An 18,379-nucleotide genomic window follows, 5' to 3' on the forward strand; every position below is an offset into this window, starting at 1 on the left:
TTACTTTGTAAGTGAGATATCCTGTGCAAGGCATACATTTTATTTATTTTATTAATTTATTGAAGCTAAAACCTTATTGGGTTACTTCATTTTAATACTGTGCTGAGGTTAGCTAGAGAATGTTGGGCAGTGCGAAGAGAGGGGTTCCAAACCGCATATGGGATGGTTGTACTATCTTAGACTCTTTTGTAATTTTTGTCATATAGTGTGAAGTGTGGTGAAGGACCAAGTGAGAGGCAGGCGAGGGGAGGGGAAGGGTAAAATAAGAGGGAGAGGATGAGAAGGGGAAGGGATGGTGTGGGTAGAAAGGGAAGTGAGGAGGAGCATATTTGGACGATGTACATGGTTGCAGCACCATGACTGCAGCTCCATCTAGTGGAGAAAACTTGAACTATGCACCAGAACACTTACAGTACTGTTACTATTTGTTTTCACTATGCTATCCCATTTATGGAAACTAAGGGGCAGGAACTACTGCAGGTATGTGTCTGTCTATTCCTGAATCTATAGCCTCTGTAAAACTTGGGAACTGGAAGTGAAGATATTTTGGCTGACATGAAAAAACTGTAGTTCATGTTTGACAACAATTTTGTTGATCTCTGGCCTTCTGCGTAGTCCCAGAGCTGTATCAGCAGTGGTGGGCTGCTTACCTTTCAGTAGCTGCTTCCCCTCAGCTGATGTGCTGCCTGTGAGGAAGGGCACAGCGTTAGGGAGATTGTGTTCCAGCACTGACCATGGCGTGTCCATCATGAAGGCTCCTGAGGATGCTGGTTCGATGCTTGGCACAAACAACTGGATCACATCAGGGTACCATTCCTGCGAAAATGACTCAGGATAATGGGATGGCTCAGTTACAGCTATTCTGCAGTGTTAATGTTGAAAAGCCTGGTTAGGTTTGTATGGTTATCATCGATTTCCAGTTGCTATGTACACCCCAATGTTTCAATTGGCTTGGTTCAAATGGCTCTGAGCACTGTGGGACTTAAGCTCTGAGGTCATCAGTCCCCTAGAACTTAGAACTACTTAAACCTAACTAACCTAAGGACATCACACACACCCATGCCCGACTCAGGATTCGAACCTGCGACCATAGCGGTCGCGCGGTTCCAGACTGTAGCGCCTGTAACCGCTCGGCCACCCAGGCCGGCCAATGTTTTAATTTTTTTTTACACATGAATCATCAGTATTGTTTTGAAGCGGATGCTCGGTGAAACACTCATGAGCAATTGACGAGACAGCTAGTACTATCCAGCATGTACTACGTTCTGATGAAGATGGCGAAGATGTGTGTTGATGGTAACCGACGTATATTCGACATGACTGAGGCCAGGTGACCTGAAGGTATAGATCACCTGTGGGACACTACAGGCAAGCAGACGAGAGGACACAATCAGGCAGTAGGTTCCTGTATCGGTCACGATGAGAGATGCACCAGGGTTCTGTCACCTCACCTGTATAGTTTGTTCATCAGTCCTGAATGAGTGCCCCCTAGTTCTGGATCGACTGAAGCTAATGCAAGCGGGCTGACTGTGCCATGAGTGTTTTGTATCTAGTCGTTGCCAACACTGGCGATCTGACCTGCTGCTACCAAGTGATTGTCGTGTTGTGCCATGATAAACTAGTAAGCACATGTGTAATGTCAGAACTGCTTGAGGAAATGGCAGCTTGTTCGACCTGCCTGTGGCTGCCAGTGTGTTGGGCTTCAGTACATAGAACTTGCTTTCTCTGCTCTCCCCCCCCCCCCCCCCCTCCACTACTTTGAAGAATTTGGTGCAGACATTTAAAATATATATAGCTACCCTCCATGTGGGCAGACCCGTATTACCTGATAGAATAGGTGCCTTGATGAACAGTGGGATGCATCACTGCATATGGTTTTGCCTTTATTCCTACTTTGTCGTCGACATTTGTCAGTCTTCTTCTTTCTCTTTTGCCCTTTATCGAATACATACATGGGATTGACATGGTAATTATCAGATGTGACATTTTACAGGACGCCTGGACGCCCTTACTGTTGCAACCCCTTTTGAATAGTTTATAAACATTTGTATTCATATAATGAGATGTGGGAAAGCGCCTGAAAACCACATCCAGGCTAGTCGGCACATTGGCCCTCGTTAAACTGCCGAGTGGTTCAAATGGTTCAAATGACTCTGAGCACTATGGGACTCAACATCTGTGGTCATAAGTCCCCTACAACTTAGAACTACTTAAACCTAACTAACCTAAGGACGTCACACACATCCATGCCCGAGGCAGGATTCGAACCTGCGACCGTAGCGGTCGCGCGGTTCCGGACGGAGCGGAGCGAAACTGCCGAGGGGATTCGATCCAGAGCCAGAGCGCCTGCGCGAATGCTGGAAGCAGGACGTTAACATCCAGACGGTGTTGCAATTTATCAGTGGTTTTCTTCCATGGACCTAGCGTCCAATGGCTGCATTTACTGTCATCATTCAAGAAGATTTTAATAATCCAACATTCAATTTTGTAAATAGAGGGGATGTTAGTACCTCCTTTACCTAAAATATTTTATAGCCATCTGGGTCCTTCGTACCAGATATTCTGGATTGTGCAGACAGGAAGTCTTCCCGCAAAATATCCTACATTCCGATACCCCCAAACCTCAACCTTCGCTGGTTCCTGTCCTTTGTCTGCCTATCCCCTTCCCTGCTCCCGTTCAAGCACTAGGCAACCTTCTATTCTCCCAGTGTACCCACTAGACATTACTCCCTTTTTTACTTCCCTCATTTCCCGCTCCCCTTCTCCGCGCCCCTCCCCAAACCTACCCTATTACGCTTAGCAGCTCTACCCTGTCTCCACCACATCCCTGCATGCTCCCACAAACAGCACTACACCTTCCCTACCCCTCCCGTACTGTCTCCCACACTGTCCGCTAGAGATGGTCAGACTCGTTCATCGTGGAGAACTAGTTCAGTGTTGATCGCTCCTTTTTGCGAACAGTTCCTTTTTATTCATTCGCCGTTCCTTTCTTTGTGTGCTATACGGTTTTAGATAAATTTCCCGAAAAATATCAAGTATGCACAAATATTACTTCTGCTTGAGAAACTCATTGATTACCTAATGTAGACAGGTTGTTTACTTCGATTTCCTTAACTGAATGTTTTCAGAACGCATCACATTAGTCGGGTGATGTGACGGGCGAATGACCTCGATATAGGCAGAGAGAGCCCAGAACAAGCAGAATGGAAACAGTTTACGACCCAGCGTGGACATCCACGATCGACATCCACTTTCGAGGGGAGCTTATAGTTGTAACAGGTACAATGTGTTGGTTTTCATTTCGTTTACTGAAAATTACATGTATGTATGTGGCCAGTACTAACATGAAATAACTGGAAAATTAGTAGTTGTCGTTTACAAGTTGCCGGTGTATAAATTAACTACGGATCAATGTGTCATGAAGTGTGAAAATTTAGTTGAAAAAGTAACGATTTCTAACGTAGGAGCTAAGAAAGTGCGTACTAAAATTAGGTTTGTATCAGCAACGGCAGCAACTGCATCAGTATGCTGTGAAATCGTCGAAACTTAACAAGTGAAAAGGAACAAGACATTTTTTCAAAACGTTTACTCATCAGCAAATATTATTGCTTTGTAGTTCTTTAGAATCGGAAAAGGTAATAGGTTTTTTGACCACTCAGTAGCTGAAAAGCGCCTCAGGATACATGCATAAAATCAATCATCAGCTATTTGAGAAAGTGAACTTCTAAGGCAGCACAGGCAACCATAAACAGACGAGAGTGAAACGAATATGAGGAACAACAGATCAACAAATTACGTATTAATCTACTTAAAACATATTTTTAACACGTATATGAATTTGAAAATAAAAAAGGAAAATGCGTACTATTTCAAAGACGATAATTTTAAGCATACTTCGGTCGTTTCTCTTACTACGTCAAAGAGCAGGAAATAATTGTCCATTAAACTCGTACTGAATAGTTTTTTTGTTAAATCGTTAGTATCTGTCACAACAACATAAAATACGGGACCTTTTGCAGATGCGTTTTTTTACTGCAAACATTTTGAAAAGGAAAAAAAAAGATTTCTTGTATTTACCTTGCAGGCATAAGATATATGAGGCGATTGTGTTGATAGTTTTTGGATTAACAACGAATTACCTCCTCGAAAAACCACTTCATGGAGTATTTTTCCGTGCTCCAAAGGGATGTTTCATGGAAAGCGGATGGCGAGAGCCATTTATGTATTGAATAAGCTTATGTTCTTTGACGAAGCTGAATTGGACTACAAGAACAGACTGCAATTTGTTCTGTTTGTATATTTCTTAGCGCTATGTATGTCCAAGTTTAGGAAGCCAAAACTTCGTACTGGAATTTCAGAATTATTTCAAAACTTTTTGTATATGGCAGGTTATCGATAGTGCTGTACTGTGTGCCTTTAGGAAAAGTGAAATATCGTTTATGGCTCTTGTCCCTTGTTCTGTCGCCTTAAACTTCTAAATCAAAAATTTAAACAGTTATTACAATGAATCGTGAAGCTCAACCAATAGACGAATCGATCAAATAGCAAAAACTATGATTAAGGGATCAAACTACTCTTTTCTAATAAAACAAAAGTATATTTGCACATTTTGATTCGAGTGATAGGTTCCTTAAGACAGTGACGTAAATAAAGATGTCAATACTCTACATCTAGTTTGTACACTAATCGTCGTGAATTATCCGATTGAGACGCGCATCAATTTCATGGAACACAAAAAAGGAAAATAAAGAACAGAAGCTACGATTTTTCAAATTAATTTTTTTTAAATGTGTGAATATAAGAAACGTCGGTTTAATTTCGTTTTTTAGTTCTATTGTGTTTCATGGTGAGCACCCTCCTGAATATAGATTCAAACGCATTTTTACATTAGTTTGGACTGTGTTATAACCAGCCTCGCGTATTGATATGAGGCTAAATTGAATGAAAATTTCAGTTTCTTGTGAAGTTATCCTAGTTCACCCAAGGCAGAGCTTGAAAAGAGATCTAACAGATAGTCAGAAACGAATATCAATGCCGTGTCAGCTGATACAGGACAGAAATGAATGCTCTGAAAGCAATTCAAGACGCTGTCTTAGGTGACTGTTTTACTCCATTTCAGCTCCTAAGGAGAATTATTCAGTAAAAATTGAGCGACGTTTTCGAGAAATAAGGCGTCGTTATAAGGATATGTGTGGCTGAAGCTGAAAATCGTGTTACACACAGAGAACAATAAAAAGTTTTCTGCGCATCACAGTGACACAACATAGTTCGTTAGAGTTTGGACTACTTGCCATGGAATCGATATTGGCTCATTGGTTAAACTTCATTAATATAAATTACACATTTATCAAGAAAAAACAATGAAATTTTTTATCAATTAAACAGTCTGTTCTTTATGTAGTTCTATTACATTCACTTATAATACTTTACAACGATATGTTGTGTCTAACAATGCACGAGATACTACGGAATGTAGTGTAGGCCCTACATCCCACATGCTTTTCTAAATTGTGGGTTTAATCACTTTACAGGTACTTTTATTCTGAAATGATGCACTATTTAATCAAACAGAACTTAATTTGTTGAAAACCACTTAAAGAGCTTCAAAAAATTAAGTTCTTTGTATTACTTTTTATTGTCAAGACTGACGGCTCACCAGACCTATTCGATGGCGCACCGTAGTTCTCATGACGTTCTGAACTATGCATACATGTTTGAGAAACGGAATGGATGAGCTTGTGTGAACGTTCATGGTACCCAGTACTCTGCCCTCTAGCAAGCATTCAAGATGGCGGGTCCCAAAATAGGCGCCATGTTGGTAACATAGCTTCACAGCTCTTCCATTTCAGTCCACTTGGCTTTTAATTTCTATTTATCCAAATTGTTTTTGAATGTGACGCACCCAGGACATCAGAAGTTGTAGTAATAATAACCTTACAGCCAATAGATACTGTTTTTTAATATTAGGCCTAAATGCCCTGACGTATACACTCATTGTACGGCCGCTGAGAACATTCTCGACGTAGGAGCTGAAGCCACTTACAGTTAGTGTTTGGAATAATAGCAGGAATAGTACTGTCCTATTGAAGTGGCCAGTTGCAGACAGTACCTGGTAAGCCTCTGGCAGTCCAGCGACCAGATCGCCCACTGAGAGCGTCCGCAAATCCTCGGCCACGTGGCTGTAGTTCCAGGAGCTGTCAGTGGGTAAAGCCGCGCTGAAGATCATAGCGGCATGCCGGGGAGAGTGGTTGAAGGCCCAAGGGTTCAGCGGAGAGCCGCCCATGGCGATGGCTCTGCTAAACAAGCCTGTTTGTGCAAACAAACACATAAACTTTGCGTTATTAGATATAAGAATAAAAGCTTCTGAAATCCCAACAGCAGTTCAACAATATGCTTACCAGTTTACTTCTGGAACATAATTTTGCGTACCGTACCGCTTCAGAATCATAAAGTTGTGAACGCGTAGAGACGAAGAGGATGCAGATACAGAATAGAAATTCTCGACTTTTCTAAATTTGTGCAAAAAACAAGGAAAACATATAATTAACTTTTGTATTATTGAAAGCTGCAGTCTTGTTATTGTACAAGTTTCCAAAGATGTAAATTTCATCAAGTCAGTTGGTTGAAGTATTGAAGTTCAGATAATGCTTTTATTGTGACATAAATTTGAATATCAGAGTTCCACATCAAATTTGGAAAGAAAAGTTTAAAATTTGTAAAATAACTTCTCTGGTCATACTACACTTTTATTACATTGTTTCGATAGGATTCCTACTTATGTGTTATATTCGGAATGTAAACAATGAATGTTGAAAGCTCATTCATCAAACCACATGTTTGCACAGTAACATCATCATCTTCAATTTCATTTCTAGTCCTTACATCTATTAAACATTTGTAAAAACCTAAAGGCTTATCATTCTCCGATTTCATTTCATCCATTATAAATAACGTTTTTAGAAAATCAACATCTGTTTCGTTAACGATTTAAATAATAAAGTTACTACACAACTTACGCTTTTTCATGGCGAGCACAACGCATTTCAAGAATTATTCCCATTTTTAAGTATTGTGTGGCCTACATAGTGTTTAAATATGATTTCTAAGCGTGGATTGTTGTCCCTCCTTTTAGTGGCAGTCGCCCTTTTATGTCGTCCTTAAAAATGGGAAAACTAGAAAATATGATACGCTGAAAAACTAAATAGTGAAGTTAAAGGATAGCATCTTTTGCGATTTACTTTTAGGTATTGTACTAACTATACCGCATATACATTCTAGGACACTAAACTCACCTTTCATGTTGTTTGCTTACTTAAAGTGATATTATCGCAATATCTATATACTACGTTATAGGGAATCTTTGTTAGAAGCTGATTTATCTACATCCAAGTTGCATTCACACTCTACAATGCAATACGAATTTCCTGGTAGATTGTAGGCTTACAACTCTTTGTGCCACATACTGGAGTTTCTTCCCGTTCCATTCGCGAACGGAACAAGGTGAGATGACTTATTAAATGTCTCTGTGTAACATTAGGCTAAACTTGTCCTCGAAGTTGATACGAGAGCGATACGTTGGGAGCTGTAGCGTGTTGCTAGATTCCCCACTTAATATTTAGTAGTTGAAATTTTGTAAGCTGCATTTCGTGGTTTAGCAGGCTTTTTCTGGCACCCATAGATGAAAATTATAGTTCCACCATAGCTCCTATTGAAATAGGTCGATAAACTCTTTTCAAGCATAGCTACAAGCTCTTTTCTAAGCGGACAAGATTTAGTGTTCTTTAACCTTGGAACATTTCTTTATTCGCTCTTTCAACCGAAGACGTATAGAAGGTTCCGATACGACGTCGGGGTTATATTTTTTATTTATAATGTCCTTTAAATGCCTCTGTTTGACTCTCAGAGTTCCTGGAGCTACAGAACAATACATTATTCACAACTTGCGTTTGGTAAATGCAGATCAAGCAAGTGACGCATTGGTTGGACACTGGACTCATATTCCAAAGCAAGACGTTTCAATTTCCCTTTCAGTCATTCAGATTTGTCTTTTTCGTGGGTTCCCCTAATTTCCAAAAACAAACTTGGGGATGATTCTTTTAGTAAGAAAATTGTGCTCCGATTAATTCGTCGTCAACTATACACTAAACCCTAACGCTCCTTTCTTCCTTTTAGTAATAACAGCAAGAATGCAACGCCTTCAGGAAGCTACCGCACGTTTACGTGGCTCACTACAAGGGAATGAAATTAAAGATTAAATCAGTTTATAGTCTTCTCTCCTTTCGTCAACACCACGAATTTTATTTGAAATTTACCCACTCTCACTAAATTTACTGTGATTTAAGTGCAAACGAAGGGTGCTCGTTTAGCGAATAGCTAAATAGGTAGGAAGAAGAGAACAGGAATTAATGTGCTGGTATGAATGCTGAACAACGCCGTCATTTATATCGAAATAATCAGCGAGCAGTTGTGTGAAAGAACTTTTATTTCCTTGCCGTTTTCAGGCACTTCATGCCCTCCTTCAGAAGGCTATAACTATCACATTACCTGCGAGTGTCAACAGTAAGATGCATACAGAATATTGCTGTGGTCATGTGGTTCATAGTTCCTGTGCAAAAATGGTATAAAAAAGCCAAACAACAAGTGCAGGTGTAGTGCCAGAACTGGAGCTAATCAGCTAATAAACAACTAATAATTAGCTCCAGTTCTGGCATGATGTCCGCACTAGTTGTTTAGCTTCTTTCTACCATTTTTGCACAGACACTGTGAACGACACACCAGAGAAATATGGTGCATGTACCTTATTGCCGACACTTGCAAATAATTCGTGATTATAAACTTATGAAGATAATAATGATGATGTGTGGCGAGGGCCTCTCGTCGGGTAGACCGTTCGCCTGGTGCAAGTCTTTCGATTTGACGCCACTTCGGCGACTTGCGCGTCGATGGGGATGAAATGATGATGATTAGGACAACACAACATCCAGTCCCTGAGCGGAGAAAATCTCCGACCCAGCCGGGAATCGAACCCGGGCATTTAGGATTGACATTCTGTCGCGCTGACCACTCAGCTACCGGGGGCGGACTTCTGAGGAAGGACACTAAGTGTGTGAAACCGGTTAAGGAAATAAAATTTCTTTTATGCAGTTGCTGATTATTTCGATGTATACAACTACAGTTGCTGAAGATGGGGAAAATACTAACGGCATCATTTAATTACAATTATAATAAGTGTAAAAATGATTAACAGATTACGTAATTATGTTGACGATGAAAATTTGGCGTGCGCTAGCACGGGACATACAAAGGTAACAGTTCTAACCTCAAAGTCTTTTCTTTCTTAACTGGTGGTGTTTAATTGTAGTGATATACACGTGCAAGTTTTACTTTGGAAATATTATTTAGATAAAATACAGCACATATCAAGAAAATTGGATTAAAAGCTTCAGTGGAACCTTGAACGATGAAAATGGGTACTGTAGATATTGCTGCAAATAATAGACAGGAGAATGCCAAATGTGAAACAATTTTGGAATTTTATACTTCCTAAAACACAGAAAATTACGTCTTTGTAACACGTTATGCAGTTGGACTGGCTTAACAATGCGGAGCAATTATCTTGGTCTAGGTGGAAAAGAAAGAATGTGAGTTTTTGCAATAATACCCCTCAGGTTTACTTTTCATCGATGGAAATGTCAACTGTCACCGGAAATAAACGCATGTTTTGCTTAGTTACTGAGCGCAAATGTGTATTTTCTCACTACTGTAGCTATGAAACAAACTCACCAACGCCTTCCGTTACTCTTCGTAATTATTCTGGCCGCTTGTATGCCCTATTACAGAACATAGAGAGTGCAATTTAGATTACGTTGTACATTTCGTATGACAAAGAATATTGTTCGAAGGCAATGTATCTCTCTCTAAATACTGTAAATAAGAACACTGCTGACATAGTAGTTGTAATATAATTTGTTTCCGTCATGCGGCATAATTATTTTAATAGTTTTAAAAATGATAAACGTCTTGACTGGTACATTATAGAGTTCTCTGTACGTGGGCGGCGCTAGCGGTCTGTGTGTACTGCAGGACCTGGTTTGCAATTTCAAGACAGGATCATATTTACTGCACGACTTATGTGTCCATAGTTCAGTAAAGAGGACATTAGGCTTAGCGACTTGCAAGCATACGCTCTTTAATTCACCCACTGTCAACAATGTTTTGCAGTCCCCCTGCTTGCGTTATTCTGTCTACTCTTGTACTCCAGAAGCCACATGGCTGTGTGTGTTGGCTGGTGGGTGTACCGTTATTACCACTACCCTCTGAATGTTCTAATTACAAATGGTTCCCGGCGGGGTCAGGGATTTTCTCTGCCTCGTGATGACTGGGTGTTGTGTGATGTCCTTAAGTTAGTTAGGTTTAAGTAGTTCTAAGTTCTAGGGGACTGATGACCATAGCTGTTAAGTCCCACAGTGCTCAGAGCCATTTGAACCAGTTTTGAACAAATGGTACGCGAGTTAAACAACTGTCTTATAGTGTGTCTGACCATGGTGGCCACTGCATGTGATATATGTGGCGCATAGTAATATGTTTACTTGGCTCTACTCGTAACGTATATTCCTCGCAGCGTTAGTAGTAAGTTTAGCCCTGATGAATAACATTTCTCCCCTAACGTCGGCCGCTTGATTGAGATGATCGTATGTGTGACGCTCTCGAATTGGCTAACGGGAGCAGTGACGAAACGTGCGGCTCTTATGTAGCTCCACTACTAATTATGTCTAATAGCGACTATAATAAGTCACGGTCGTTCTGCAAACGGCATTCGCAGTGGGTGGGGAAGCGGGCAGGTTCTCTTCCCCTTGGGTGGGAAACTGTCCCTAAAAGGCAAAAGAATCAGCAATAATGAACGGCATGAGGGTGCAGAAAGCAATGGAAACCACTACATCAAAAATACATGATTTTTATCCACAGAAAATGTCGTCTGTAATAGTAAAAATGTCGTGATGATGTTTCCATTGGCAAAAACTTCTAGATTAGTCGCCCATTCGGATGTACGGGACGGGACTGCCAAAGGGAGGTGACCATGAGGAAAAGATGGAATAATCAACGCCAGAATGACATTCCATGAGTCAGAGCATGGAACGTCAGAAGTTTGAACGTAGCAGGAAATCTAGAAAATCTGAAATTATAAGTGCAAAGCCTCAGTCTAGATATAGTTTGATCAGTGAAGTGAAATGCAAACAAGATACGGATTTCGTGTCAGCCGAATATAGGATAATATCAACAGCAGCAAAAAATGGCATAACGGGAGTAGGAATTGTTATGAATAGGCCAGAGGGTGAGCTACTGGGAACAATTCAGTGATAGTGCTGTTCTCATCAGATTCGACAGCAAATCAACGCTGACTACGATATTTGAGATATACACGCCAAGTCGCAAGCAGAAGGTGAAGATAGGGAGAAAATGACTGAGGATACCGAAAGGGTAATCCAGTACGTAAAGGGAGACAAAAATCTAATAGTTATAGGGGATTGTAATTCAGTTGCAGGGGAAGAAATAGAAGAAAGCATTACGGGAGAGTATGGGGTTTGTGGTAATAGCGAATACTCTGTTCAAGAATCACAGGAGGTGGAGATATACTTGGGAAAGACCAGGACAGATGTGAAGATTCCACCTGAATTACGTCATGGCCAGACAAAGATTCTGAAATCAGGTATTCGATTTTAAGGCATCCTTGTGAGCAGATATAGACTTAGACCATAATTCATTAGTGATGAAAAAGAAATCGAAGTTTAAAGAGAATCGAATGGAAGAATCAGTATGGAACGAAGTGGGATACTGAAGTACTGAGGAATGTTGAGAGGCATTTAGTATTAGCCAAAATTTGAAAGAGCTCTGGACGACTTGAATCAAACAAGCGATAAGGAACAGATAATATTACATCTGAATTTTTAAAATCATTGGGGGAAGCGGCAACCAAACGACTATTCAGTTTGCTACGTAGAATCAAGGAAACTGGTGACGTATCATAAGACTTTCGGATAAATATTATCCACACAAATGCGAAGATAGGAAGAGCAGTTAAGTGCGAGAACTATTGCGCATTCAGTTTAACGGTTCATGCATCGACGCTGCTGACAAGAATGATACAGAGAACAATGAAAAATAAAATTGAGAAGCTGTTAGATAACAATCAGTTTGGCTTTCTGAAAGGTAAAGGCACCAGAGAGGCAGTTCTGACATTGCTCTTGATAATGAAAGCAAGACTGAAGAAAGATCAGGACATGCTCACAGGATATATCGATTTAGGAAAAGAGTTCGACACTGTAAAATGGACAAAGATGTTCGGAATTTTGAGAAATATGGAAGTAGGCTATAGGGAAAGACGGGTGATGTACTACGCGCACAAGAACCCAGTGGGAACAATAAGACTGGAAGACCGAGAACGAAGTACCTGGATTAAAGAGTGTGTAAGATGGGAATGCAGTCATAATCTATACATGGAAGAAGCAATGATGGAAATTAAAGAAAGGTACAAGAGTGGGATTATAATTCAGGGTGAAAGGATGTCAGCGATAAGATTCGTTGATGACACTGTTATCCTCAGTGAATGAAGATGTGTTACATGACCTTTTGAATGGAGTGAACAGTCTAATAATTACAGAATATGGACTGAGAGTAAACCGAAAAAAGACGGAAGTAATGAGAAGTAGCAGAAATGAGAATAGTGAAAAAACTTCACACCAAACTTAGTTGTCACGAAACTAAGGAATTCAGCCACATTGGAAAGAAATAACCTATGACGGACGGAGCAAGGAGGACACAAAAAGCAGATTAGCACAGAAACAGGCAGCATTTCTGACCAAGAGACATCTACCGATGTCAAACACAGGCCTCAATTTGAGGAAGGAATTTCCGAGAATATACGTTTGGAGCATAGCATTGTGTGGGAGTGAAACATGGACAGTGAGAAATCAGGAACAGAAGAGAATCAAAGCGTTTGAGATTTGATGCTACAGAAGAATGTTGAAAATGAGTTACGCTGATAGGATAAGGAGTGATGAGGTTTTCCGTAGAATCGGCGAAGAAAGGCATACTTGAAAAACACTGACAAGAAGAAGGGACATGATGGTTAGGACATGTGTTAAGACATCAGGGAATAACCTCAGTGGTACTAGAGGCAACTGAAGAGGGTAAAAACTGATGAGGAAAATGGAGACTAGAAAACATCCAGCATATAATTGAGGATGTAGGGTGCAAGTACTATCTTGAGATACTACTCTGAGATGAAGAGGTTAGAGCAGGAGAGGAGTTCTTAGCGTGCACTCTGTAAGCTATCTTCTTAATTTATATTTGATTCTTCCAATGAGTCTGCAGAGCATTTGGCTTTTCTGTAAATAGTTTTACGTGCTCGTTCCATCTTATATCGCACTGGACGCTTACTCCTAAATGCTGAATGACTTCTACTTATTTCAGTGATTAATCGCCAGTGGTACAAACTAGCAATAGCTGATTTATCCAGCTTTAATGTGCAATACGCAACATTTGTATGTAGTGGGGGTCGGTTCGCCATTCTTGCACCAAACGTTCATCATCTGCGAATCTTCCTTCATTTCAAAACAATTTTCCAGTGTTGCGAATCCCCTGTAAGCGATGTATCACAATTAATAACGAAAACTGACATGCGTGAAAGTGTAAGATAATGGATGCAAGAGATTATCACTAAACATGAGACCGCAATCGAGTCGTTTGCAAAAAAAAAAAAAAAAAAAAAAAAAAAAACAAACTGTAGCCACGTGATTATGAGCAATTACAGATTTCAGTATGAAATACTGTTCTAGTTAGAACAACTGCATTTGAAACAAACACTTCAATTATGTCCGCATGTAACTGCGCTCAATTTCCATGCATAATTCATGGTCGGGGAATGTGGCAGATGCATGATGGAGCGCCGGCAGACAAAACTGCTGATCTATGTACCAACGTGGTCTGAGATGGATAGGTCGGACAAGGCGTGTAAGTTAGTTCACAAAGTCACCTGACTTCATTCATCTGCTTCTTTTCCTGTCTCAAAGGCGTTCGGCAGTCGCGACGATACTGTTGAAGAATTGGAGCAGCGAACTGTACACTCTTGCCTAGCTTCATGATATGATCGTGGATGTTTGATAGAATGCGGAAGTCACTCAAGAGACGAATGGAGTATTGGGTCCAGGTGAGGGTACGATTTGTGTATACCTCCGTTAACAGGTACGAAAATACAGTAGACTGTAACTTGTACCGTGCTGAAACAGTATTTTATCCCTTGTTAAGGTAGACAATTGTGCTCAATTAAATGAAGATTTAATCAAAATTACATACATTTCAAATACTCTTGTTCTAAGCAGGACAAACCTCATACTGAAATCAGTAACCCCACACTCGCAATTATCACGCAAACTGCTCATTTTCCGACCCAAGTTTAGTGTTAAGTTTTTGCTTTTGTTATCGGATACTTTCATCTGTGCCAGTTTTGACTATTAATTATGATGTCCCCTGTATACAACACCGTCATCTGCGAAGAGTCCCGTAGAGACGTCGATGCTACTCACCGGGTTATTTGCATCATTAACAGTAACGATCCTGTAAAACTTCTTCGGGATGTAGTTTAAGCTGCTTTCGCATCTGAAGTTTTCTCTCCGTTGAGAACGACGATTGAGTTCTGTCTGCCAGTAAGTCTACAGTAAAGCCACAAAGCTGCCCCAATATTCCAGAAGCTCGTGTTTTTATTTATTTTCTCCTTTACAAGCTGCGCTGTGCAACTGTATTGAATATCATCCGGCAGTGGAAAAACAGGTCATCTTCTACAGCCTCATGGATGTTGTAGGTTAACAGAGCGACAGAACTTTGTTCAACTATGAATGGGAGAATCAATGTTGATTCCTTTGTCAACTAAGAACTGTGAGCTCGTAACACCAAGGGAATGTCACATAAGTTGTATTTAATGACGATCAATAATCAATGTGACGAGTGCTTTGTGACTGGTAGAAAACAGGACAATATCGAATACGTAGTCTCTACAGTGATCTCAACACCAGTGCCTAAAAATACTGTGTTACGAAGCTAATCGTCAAACACACCAATGCAAAAGTCTGAAAAGAAACGTGGTTTTCAGTATACATTTAGGACTGGCACCACGAAGAGCAACAGAAGTATTACAATGACGCCTTATTTTGTTAAACGAATATCTGTGTCCTTGGTCTTCGGTGAGCACCTTGCAACTACTGTAAGATTTCTGGGAAACTGACGGGTAGCGGATGAGTACAGACCCGCGGCAAAATCCATCTGGCTGTAAAGCAGAGCTTCCCATGGGAGTAACGTGAATAACGCTCAGCGACTGCCGTTGTCAGGTGGTGCTGTTCACAGCGTTTCCTCACAGTCGGTTGGTGCTGCGGCTATTCTGTCTAGCACTTACGATCGTTAGCTGCTTTTTTTACGACCGTCGGCCCCCACAGCACCTATTGAGCGGCGCGGCACCATTGTTAGGCATTAGACTCGTGTTTAGGACTTGAGATTTCCTTCCGACCATACTTCCATTTATGTTTATAGCTTTTCGGCTTCTTTTCGCTTATTGGAATCCGCGTGGCGTTGTTGCATTATTGGAAATTCTTCCACAATCTGCACACCATCGAATCTCTGACATGGAGTGTAGTGTACTTGAAAAACTGAAACCAATTGTCTCAGTATCAGATTACAAATATTACCTGTCACCATTTATAATTTTTTACTGTTCAACGCACAGTGGAGTAACTGGCACAATAATTAAATAACTCTGCCAGGACGGTTTGTAAGGCCAAATATTATAATATATAAAGGGAGCAGCACTATCGCAGTTGCTGAACTTCGTTACTGCATACTGAACTGTTAATAAAATTTATTAAATTTTAACATTTCTTTGTGTAGACGGTAAAATTTTACCACTGCAAAAACTTCTCCTCTGATACCTTCGAACTTTGGCTGCGTTAAAATACGGATTGTTTGACGGAAAAGGTATTCAGTTTTTTTTTAAAGAAGATAGTATTATTCAAAACTAGAGGAAAGCCATTGAGCTTATACCTGGAAAAAAACTTGTTGAAACACCTGCCGTTTTGTTCCTGTATGCAAATCTGGTTCTTGATGTGATTACTACACATTTTGCTCCTCCTTCAGGCCTTCAGCCCGCCCACTCAAAAGCTAAAGAAATAGTGTGAGCATACCTGAAGGAAGACGGAAGCTGTCTTGGTCACAATGTATGTTTATTCAGATTACCAGTTCAGACCTTTGTCAAGGTCAGCTTCAGGTCTATTATCTGATTACTGTGAATCGCAGTTGATCAGCAGGGAGAAGAAAATCAGGGGCTAGAAAACTGTTTCCATTATTTTGCTTCGTTTTTGAGTTCAAATTATAGTAAGGTAGTCGTTTTTCTTATATTCTTTTTGTTGTAGGCCAACACAACCGCAAGGAACATTCGTCACGACCAAAACCAAAAACGACCACACGCTGACTGATATTTTCGGGTATTTTCTGTCCGCTTCCTTTTCCGGTCTCTCAAACGACTACTATCTATATAGTTTTATTCTTACAAAAAGGATGAACAGTAGCCAGATACTGTTAAAAACGCACTTTTAGAGGGCCATGAAGGGTTCCCAACATGAAAAGTTGTCTGACGATGAATCTATTGGTTGGAAACCGTTAACAGCCCTCTAAAAATACGTTATCAACAGTATCTGGTTACTGTTCATCCTTTTGTTTTCATAAGAATAAAACTACATTGATGGTAGTCGTTTGAGATCCCGGAAAAGGAAGTGAACAGAAACTTAAAAAAAGAGGATGAATCTCTTGTCAATTTGTTCCTGTATAGGAATATAGTTCTTGATGTGATTACTAAACACTTTGTTTACGATCACGGGTACAGCCCTCCCAACCGAACACTACAGGAGGAGGGAATTATCCAAATGAAGTGGAAGTATTCTGAATCGATAGATGTGATGTACATGAACAGAAAAACAAATTATTACAGTTTCAGAAATATTGCACGATTTATTCATGAGAAAGAGCTTCATAAATTGAGGAAGTCAATAACGCGTTAGTCCACCTCTGTCCTCTATGCAGCAGTTATTCGGCTTGGCATTGCTTGATACAGTTGTTGGGTGTCTACCTGAGGTATCTCTTACCAAATTCTGTCCAATTGGTGCTTTACATCGTCAAAATCCCGAGCTGGTTGGAGAGCCCTGCCTATACTGCTACAAACGTTTTCAATTGGAGACAGATCCGACTACCTAACTGGCCAAGAGAGGGTTTGGCAAACGAGAAAAGAATGACTAGAATGTCTCGCCATGAGTGGGCGGGCTTTATGTTACTGAAATGTAATCCCAGGATGTGTCATGAAGGGTAACAAAACTGGGCACAGAATATCGTCGACATACCGCTGTGACGTAAGAGTGCCACTGGTGACAACCAGAAGGGATGTGCTATGAAAAGAAATGGCACCACAGACCATTACACGTGGTTGTCGGGTCGTATGGCGGGTGACAGTTTGTTATCCCACGGCTGTCCGTGGTGGTTCCAGACACGTCTTAGCTGGTCATCAGGGCTCAGTTTGGAGCTCCAGTGAATGGGATTCCAAGCCGAAAACGTGTCTGGAGACGCCCCAGATATCGGGGTACCAAACTTACTGTCGTCCGCCATACGGTCCGACAACCATTTCATAGCAGGACCCCACTGGCTGTCATCCGCGGCACCCTTGCAACGTAGCGGTATGCCAATGATATTCTACGCGCCATTTTGTTTCCCTTCATGGCAAGCCATCCTGAGCTTTCACTCAGCAAGATAATGCCCCCCAGCGCACAATTATTTCTACTGCTTGACTTCCTGCTTACAAAACCCTACCTTTGACAGCAAGGTCGCCGAATCTCTCCCAAATTGAGAACATTTGGAGCATTATGGGCGGGGCCCTGCAACCAGCGTGGGATTTTGACGATCTAATGCGCTGATTTCACAGAATTTCGGGCGGTGTCCCCCAGGAAGACGTTCAGCAGCACTGTCAACGACAAGCCGAATAACTGCATGCATAATGACCAGAGGTGGACCAATGCGTTGTTGAATCGGTAAATTTATGAAGCTCTTTCTCTTGAATGAATTATCCAGCTTTTCTGAAACTGTAATTATTTGTTTGTTTGTAAATGTACATCACATCTACCGATTTCCGTTCTTTTAGGATAATTCCTTCGTGGTGCGTCGTTTTACTTTTGTCTTAGAGTGTATATTGCACCAATCCTGGCGTCATGGTGTGAGGGGCCGTAGCATACAATGGGCGAACCACTCTAGAGTTTATCTGGGGAGCACACCAGTCGTAATACATCCTTTCGCC

At 40.9% G+C, this 18,379-nt stretch overlaps 1 protein-coding gene across 1 annotated transcript in view; it reads right to left on the bottom strand.

Annotated features, from left to right (window-relative positions):
- The window catches only part of LOC126158025 (esterase E4-like), a 209,560-nt gene that overhangs the window by 73,774 nt on the left and 117,407 nt on the right, over window positions 1-18,379 (bottom strand). The window contains exons 8-9 of the mRNA XM_049916414.1: window positions 6,110-6,306; window positions 651-816 (exon numbers count right to left, since the gene is read on the bottom strand). Of these exons, the coding sequence (XP_049772371.1) occupies window positions 651-816; window positions 6,110-6,306 (363 nt within the window). The remainder of the gene's footprint in view (window positions 1-650; window positions 817-6,109; window positions 6,307-18,379) is intronic.

The sequence above is a fragment of the Schistocerca cancellata genome, chromosome 2 (assembly GCF_023864275.1).
Source record: "Schistocerca cancellata isolate TAMUIC-IGC-003103 chromosome 2, iqSchCanc2.1, whole genome shotgun sequence".
In the NCBI taxonomy this organism is placed as follows: Eukaryota; Metazoa; Arthropoda; class Insecta; order Orthoptera; family Acrididae; genus Schistocerca; species Schistocerca cancellata.